The sequence below is a fragment of the Embiotoca jacksoni genome, unplaced genomic scaffold, assembly GCF_022577435.1.
Source record: "Embiotoca jacksoni isolate LCO1_2020_lvr unplaced genomic scaffold, fEmbJac1.0.p SCAF_26, whole genome shotgun sequence".
In the NCBI taxonomy this organism is placed as follows: Eukaryota; Metazoa; Chordata; class Actinopteri; family Embiotocidae; genus Embiotoca; species Embiotoca jacksoni.
Genome location: NW_027185377.1, coordinates 1654723 through 1663148, shown reverse-complemented (window position 1 = coordinate 1663148; position 8426 = coordinate 1654723). Strand labels below are relative to the sequence as shown.

General features: G+C 41.7%; 1 protein-coding gene across 1 annotated transcript; it reads right to left on the bottom strand.

Moving 5' to 3' along the window:
* Positions 1–3765: 3765 nt before the first annotated feature.
* ccr10 (chemokine (C-C motif) receptor 10) lies at positions 3766–8426 on the bottom strand. The gene is made up of 2 exons (XM_069159832.1): positions 8377–8426; positions 3766–5464 (listed from the first exon to the last, which is right to left on the bottom strand). Exon 2 carries the CDS (start codon positions 5460–5462, stop codon positions 4314–4316), a length of 1149 nt encoding a protein of 382 aa, XP_069015933.1. The 5' UTR covers positions 5463–5464; positions 8377–8426; the 3' UTR covers positions 3766–4313.

Below are 8426 nucleotides of genomic sequence, written 5' to 3'. Positions count from 1 at the left end.
GCAGCCACTCTGTCTGTCCTACACAGGAGAGGCTGGAGGCAGCCGAGGCATTAGTGTTAACAGCAGAGCGCTCTCTGGGTCCTAAAGCCTCCAAGTTACAGGCTTACACCTGAAGCTTCAAAACCTGCATCTGAAATACTACTAGCTCCTTTTTTATGTTGTATTTGAATCTTCACACCATCATTAAGTTTAGCTCCGAATTGTTTTTTTGTCTGCTAGTTTATATGTTTTCTTTCCGTTTGAGCGTTTTAAGATTCATCCAGAAGGGAGGTGGGAAAGAAAGCCAAAAGGAAAGTTCAGTATTTTTTTTTTTAACCTGGACTCTTATTTTCTTTATAGTTTTGGGGTCTGGGGACAACAGTTTGTTGAATGGAAGTTGAGGCTTTTTTTTTTTTTTCTGAGCCAGCCCCTATTGGCCCTCGGTGGTATTGCAGTTTATTGCAGCCCAAAGACACACGTTTATTTCTAATGTCTGGTGGACTGACGAGTGAATTAAACTCTGTTGGGTTAGACAGATGGATATAATTGTCTGACAAGATTATAAGACAGGATCCCTAACCCCCCAAAACAGAAGCATAAATTAAAGATCATTTGAGAATGTTATGCTCCCGCATGTCATCAAACATTAAATTAAGTGTGTCAAACAAAATGAGCAAAAATGTGCCGTCTTTTCCCAAAACTCACACTATTAGAATAAAATCTGTGCAGAAATCAAATGATATGAATTGTATACAGACAGAGAAGAAAAATGTTTGTCAGGTCGAATGCTCACCTGAAAACGTCGAACTCGTCTTCACGATTCGGACCTTTCGCCGAAGACATTTTGACGAGCAGGTTTACTGGGACACTGGAAGAGAAAAGAAAATATCATTAATGTTACTAGAAAGTCCAGTAAAGTATTTATGAAATATATTCTAAAGTTAATGTTTTTTTTTATTTGATCATGTGAACGTGTTTTATATTTGTGCTTGTTTTACAATGAATTCATCCTCATTGTAATCAACGCAGGACTTTAAGCTTCACACACAGAGAGGTGTTGATCCCCTCCCCCCCCCCCCCTCAAAGCCTCATTCATACTCACACCGTTGCGTCACCGCAAAGTCTCACAAACAACCCCGCGTCCGTCACGCACCGCGGTTGCTAAACAGGATCACGCACTTTTAAGCAGTCATACGTTGTGCAGCAGTGATGACGTAACGTTTAAGGCGAACTTCCGGTAACGAAGCGCGTTACTGAAAGGTGGAGGCGGCCGTTTTTAATAAGTGATGAGCTTCAACACCGACACCCGCGTGTCTGACCACACCTGTTCAGGCCAGCACTGCATGCTGGGTAATGAAGTGTGACACGGTCAGTTGGAAGCCCCAGGAAATTACTTTTATTTGTAACTAAAATGCTTACCAGTAAATTTGATAACAATTTTTATAATAATAATAATAATCTTTAATTTGTATAGCACCTTTCATACAAGAAATGCAGCTCAAAGTGATTCACAGTGAGAGAATTACATGCAGTGTTTTCACATAAAAACTGATATAAAGGAACATTTAAGAATATAGAAATGAGATGCATAATAAACAGATAAAATGCATAAAATTAAACATAAATAGAGTTCAAATATATGCCAAATACAACCGGCTGTAGTAGAACATCCTGGTACTTTCAGCATACTGTATTTCATATAGTAAATCTTTTTCTGGCAAACTGAATGTTATAATAACAAAGCAGGATTTTGTATCTCAAGTCGAGTCACCTCTTCCTGCTTCCCTTTTTGGTTTCCTGCCTTTATAATACGTTCACATTCAAAGCAGAGAATTCAGGGAACAAACAAACAAACAAGCGAGAAAAATGTGCACATTAATTATCCAAACTGTCAGCTGCAAAGACCTTTTGTATTTTCTCACGTATTTATGCAATGAACTGCAAAATTTAAAAGACTAGAAGCTGAAGAAATTAATCAGCAGCTTTTTCGAAAAAGAAATCTGAATATTCATTGAAGTTTTTTTTTGTCTCATGTCATATCTTATTTGATTTTATGGATGGAAAAGGTAAAAAAAAAAAAAAAAAAAAGGGAGATTTCCATTCCTGTGAAGCCGCACTGCATCAGCTGCGACTGTTTTAAAGTCAGACCGGTGAACAGGGCCTCTGCAGTAGACTGACATCTAGTGGTGAAAAGGTGGCGTTACAGCAGCTTTTTTTTTTTTTTTTTTTTTTTTTCTTCTTTTTTTTTCTCAACAAAATTACATTGAAGTTAACATAAGGAAACGCTGCAAATTTCGATATATTTGGATTATTTAGTTTAAAAATGACTTTTAATGAGTGTTTCTTACTGAATAATTAATCAAATCATCAACTAGATTGCAGCTTTATGAGGCTGCATGCAAGCAAACACGCATCCATTGTATCTCCACATAACATTTACATTCATTTATTAAGTTTTCTTTATATATTAAAGTTCACTAAATAGAAAAAAAAACATTTGCAAGGTTCCACTGTTCCTCAACTCTTATAGTATAGTGTTTGTGATATAGAGCTGCAGCTCACACATGTCTGCAGAGAGATGGGCACTAAAACCACCAACCAGCCTCTCTGCAGAACAAGTGCATGTTGGGTAAATTTTTTTAAACGTTAACGCATCGAGAGACTGAGATGGTTTTAATGTACATGGATGCATTAAAATACTGCAGCATGATGGTTAACACAAACGTGTATGAGTGTAACATGTAGTGTGTGTGTGTGTTTGTATTACTCACCTTGTGGGGACATAAACCCATTTATTCAGGTCACGTTCCCATTACAACATTTTTTTGACATTTTACTATGAAGTTTGGTTTGAGGTGAGAGTAGAGCAGCAGGTTGTGGTTAGAGTGAAGACCGGTCTGCAGGAAATTAATGCAAGTCAATGTAAAGTTCTCTGAAGTGATGGAAACAAAACAGCCGTGTGATTGCAGAGGGTGTATAACATAAAGATTTTAACATGTACAGCATATATACTTCCTATTTTAAGGATCAAATCTTCAGAGACTGTACCAACATTAACAACAAATAATAAACTCCAATGCAACACGTCATGTTTTAGTCAAACTATAATTTGCAGCCAAGAAAAATAATCTATCATCTGATTGGAGTTTAATGTTACAGACTGCTGCAGATTAAAAAAAATAAAAGCAGCGTCAAGGCAACTGCCTGGAAACCAATAAATATGAAGAACCAAGTGTGAAAACTCAAAATGTGTTCATTTGACAACAACTCCTGACACGAAGCTTCATGATGAGCCACTGGATGAGAACCTTCAGCAGAATTTGAGTTGCTTGAAATAAAAACGCTCGTGCTTCCTTTCAGAGATATTGTGGTCCGAGTTGGGAAATCCCAACACGAGTCTGAGCGTCTGTTTTTCTGTCATCTGCTTCCTGATAAACAACTCTGGACCAAACAAAGTGACCAAAACGTTTGCTTCCGGTTTTTTTCGGCCACCGTGACCAACGATGACTCGGACTTGTCGTCAAACCACAAGACTTTCAGAGAGCCGTCGGAAACGTTTCTGCAGCAACGACTTCCGTTTGATTTAGATATTTCCTCATTTTAAGACACGATGACGATCATACCGAGTCGTCGACGACACGTCCCGTCAAAGTAAAAAAGAAAAAAGAAAAAGGGATCAAATATAAGTTTAAACCTAAGTTTCTCTTTCTGAAACTTTTAGACAAATATTTTGACCACAACTAATCCGACTCACTTTTTTTTATGTAAAATATTTTGGCCCGGACATTTTTCATTTAACTCAATGCAATTTTATTTGTACAATGGTTCTGATACACTTTACAAACACAAAAAAATGCAATAAAATACAGGAAATATTACAACAATAAAAAAAACCCAACTCTCATTAAAATATTAACAGCAAATCTTTAAAACATGTAGAAGTGAGGAATGGCTGCACGGCAGGAGAGAGAGCGCATCGACGGGGCGGTCCGTTCAGTCCGCCGTCGCTGTAGTCTTTTACAAGAGAAGGTAGAGAACGAGTCGGCCTCCCGAACCCGAGCTGGAAATTTCTGCTTTTTGGATTTGGAGCGGCGCCTCGATCGTGAAGAGGTTCGTACGCTCGGATGAATTTCTCAGCGTCACAGGACGTTCCTGAATTTGGCGACATGGCGGAGATCGAAAAGAAGCAGTCAAGAGAGATTTGCTTGACGTGGGTGTGGAAGGTTAAATCCCGGTCGAGGTTCCTGACAGTCGGTACTGGAAGAAGCTTCCGAGTTGTTTGGCTTCTTCTTCCCGTTCATCGCGTCTTTAAATAAAAGAAAGCGCCGAATCGTCTATTTGCTTCCCAGAAACTGAAACTTGACGAACGGCGCCGCGTCATCGCCGCCGCGTTCGGGAGATGTCGGGGAGCAGGCCGAGGCCACGGAGAAGCCCGGAGGGGAGGTGGAGCTGGAGGTGGAGCTCACCGCCTGCGCCCCCAGCAGGGCGCCGCACAGGCAGCCCGAATCGCGCACGAGCCTCAGCACGTCGCTACGGAAACGCACGCCGACCAGCGCGTACAGGACGGGGTTGAGGCAGCAGCGGGCGTACGCCAGCGTGCAGGTGGTGTACTCCAGCAGGAGGTCGCAGCGCTGAACCACCATCTTGCGAGACAGCACCACCGTGTACGGCAGCTGGAACAGCAGGAAGACCAGCACCAGCGCCACCATCAGCTTCAGGGTGCGCTGCCGGTGCCACTGCTTCCCCCGCCGGTGGGCGTGGCCTTCCCAGAGCACCCGGGCGATGGAAGCGTAGCACGTCACCATGACGAAGAGGGACAGGCAGAAGACGCCGATGATGGCGCCGTTGGTGGCCATCCTGACCCGACCGCTCTTCTGCATGCCGCAGTAGGCGTCCTTGCCGGACCCCGACACCCCGGAGAAGAGGATTTCCGGCAGGCTGAGGAGCACCGCGACGAGCCACACCGCGACGGCCGCCATCTTCCCGCCCGCCAGTATCTGACTGCGCAGCCGCAGCATCTCCTGCGCTCGCGCCACCACCATGTAGCGGTCGACGCTGATGCAGGCGAGCAGCAGCAGCCCGCTGTACGTGTTGACGGCGTAGCACGCCCGCGTGGCCTTGCACAGCCACACGGGGAACACCCAGCCCCGGTGGGTTTCGGCGGCCTGGAGCGGCAGCGTGAGGAGGAGGAGGAGGTCGGCCAGCGCCAGGTGGAACAGGAAGACGTCGGTCATGGAGCGCAGCCGCAGGCGGCGGTAGAGGGCGAAGGTGGCGATCACCAGGCAGTTCCCCGTCACGCCGAGCAGGAAGACGACGCAGAAGACGCACGTCTGGAAGGTCTTGATGGTGCGGTCCTGCTGCGCGTCGGGCTCGCACCAGTCCGACAACGAGTCGTAGTCGACGGGCTCCGTGGCATTGCTCGCGTTCCACGTCAAGTAGTCGCCGAAGTCGTCGGTGTGGTTGTCGTGGATACCGTCATCCATCGCTGGCGGGGAATGAAGGGAACACAGTGAGAACGAAGAATCACTGAAATACAGAAACGCAACCGTCTCTGTAATTTTACATTTTTGCGTCAACAATTGAGCTCGTTGTTATTTTAAACTCGTAAGAAAACAATGAATTCAACTTTGGAGATCTGAAACACGTCCGTCTGTCTTTTAGTAAAACTAACTACTGGATAGGTCGGATTAAATTGGGTAAAGACATGTCACCTCTTCGTCTAGCGCCACCATCAGGTCAGAATTTAATTTTGTTTCTATACTTTAGTTTCCGTGACATAAATGATATCTGTACTGCTAATTAGGAAATGTCAGTGTATCATTACAATAAATGAAATGAAACTGTGGTTGAGTATTGGTTATTGTTTTAAAGGAGAGCAGCGTGACTCACTTTAAAATCTAAACATTTTAATTCGACTCCACGGACCTTTGTGGATCGCAGACTTCCCCTCTTTCCTTCTAGTGGTAGAAGTTTTGAGTTTTAACATTTTATCAGGAAGTCCAAAAGCTAACAAGATGTACTTTTACTTTATAACTACTTCTGCTTTTCTTTTCTTTTCTTTTTTTTTTTTACAGCTAATGAATTGTTGAGAATATCTTCCAATTATTCTCTGGTTATGTCTTGAGAGCAGTAACTGTATTTTAACTTTCCCCACGTTTTGACTTGATTTTTAAAATTTTTTCATTTAATTTAAAATCTCGAGTTACTGAAAGCAGTCAGTTTGGGCACATTTCAAACTTCCTGTAAGTGGAGTTGACGTGCCTGTAATGAATATCACGAGTCATTCTGGGCTTCTGCAACAAGCGCTGCAGTGAGACTGGCGGCGAGGACTTTAATTATTTGTTCTAAAACATGTTCTGTTCACATAAAGAGTTGGGTTGATTTTTTTTTCGGGGAATTTCTGCCCTTCATGATATCAGGAAACATCAGATCTCTCACAACCAGGTATCTCGCCTCGGTTTGACTGAGCATTTGTGATATTTTAGTCACGAGGCGGCGGGTTGCGTGCAACTGGCAGCGGGTCGTTGGCAAAGGGGAAACCGTGGGCAGCTTGAAGGTCGACAGATCAGTCAGTGTCGCGTGCTACCAACCCTTGAAAGGCAGTTTCCACATTCACCTATTATCATTTCATCATCTCACTGTGTCACTGTCACAATACTGAGGCGCAGCACAATATTAAAGTCGGCTCTTTTCTTTCTGTATTAACTTGTGTATTTGATGGTCGGGGACGTACGTGAAGGAGTTTCCTGTAAAAGGTAAGAGGAAGAGCAGTTTGAGTGTTTATCGAATATTCGTTTATTTGTTAGAAGTAATTATTCTTGACGGTGAGACGAAAAGCGATTTATTGCGTTTGTAGTTTTCCTACTTTTTAAAAGATGGTAATGACTCGTATTGAATGGAGAAATAATTGACCGTATCTTATTGTTTTAATACAGACTCGGCTAACGCGGGAAGTCGCGTTTTTTGAGTTGCGTTAAATACGAGGTTATTTATTTACACATAAAATCTCCCTTAAAGTTAAAAAAAAAAAGTGTATAAATATAACAAAACAATAGGTGAAATATTTGTTGGTATTTACGGCTCAGGTAGCCGATAGAAAAAGGAAATATCTCTATAAATACTTCTTCGTGTGCAATTTTAAGTTTTAAATGAAAATTTTGATTATGCTAATAACAATACTTTGCGTGTCACCAATTCTTCTTCTTCTCTGGCTTTGACTCATCAGGCTCTTCACGCTGCCTTTGATGATTTCCTGATATCTGTCTTTGTCTCATTATAATGTAAATGCACACAAGATAATATTATATCATCGTCTCCACAACTACTTTATCTGGTTGATGTAAATTTCACACTTTGATTGAATCTACAAAACAAAGACAGAAGAATCTGGGTTTTGTGTATTTTATAAAAAATAATTTATATATTTTGCTGTACATATGGACCTCCAGGTTTCTACTCCAGTAAAAAGTCACGATAATAAGTTACGCTTTTTTTTTTTTTTAAAGTGGGAAGAGCGACGTTTTTGACGACTTTAACCTCCGAGCAGCGAAACGGCTTTTTCCTCATCTGAATTTGTATTTTTGATGATGGGTTTTTGTTCTTTAGAGAAACCCGATCAAACAATTGAACTTTAAATATGGTCCACAGTCCTGTTGCTGTCCTCTTTATTAACAGCAGAATGAATAATGTCACAATATCAGGAAACACCGTTACCCTCGAGCTGAAAGTGAGATCACCCTCGGCGCACTTTGACTACATTGTTCAGTCATTTTTCTTGGCTGTGTGTTATTCAGGTTGTTTCTACGGTGTCACATCTCAGTAGATCAAGTTTAATTTCTCATTTCACTACAGCTGCCTGCATAAATAATAATATCATTATATTTGTGGTTCTTTAGGCTGAAAGTTTCAGATTTATTCCTGAACTGAACATCACTTTGGATAATATTCAAAAGTGTGTAAATCCCAGCTATTTTTTTTGTTTTACAATTTAGTCGCTGTACTTGGCACTATAATGAGGAAAACATTCATGCCATCTGACTTTTCTTCAACAAATTCATAGGGTGTAGTGCTCAGGCAGCTGACAAGACTGTTGTAACACGAATCATATGAGTCATACGTGGGTTTGTGATTTGTGATGAACCACCCCGTCAAACTCTTCAGAGCTTTGTTCATTTATTAAAGGGAATACATTAAAACAACTCATTTTACAACTAAAACTATTTAGCGGAGGCCTATTTGTGATGTTAGAATCATCATTGGCACATTTGCGTTACATACTTTTCAGCTTAAATGTAAAAAAAAAAAAAGAAAAAGAAAAAAAAAAAGGTTATGGTATTTTTTTTGTAAAATATACATTTGTATGTTCCGCCCGGCCAGGTGTTGTTTGAGTGAGCTTACCTGAGCTGTTGGAGGTGTTGAGCTTGTCCTAAGTCCTGCTCCTGTGTCTG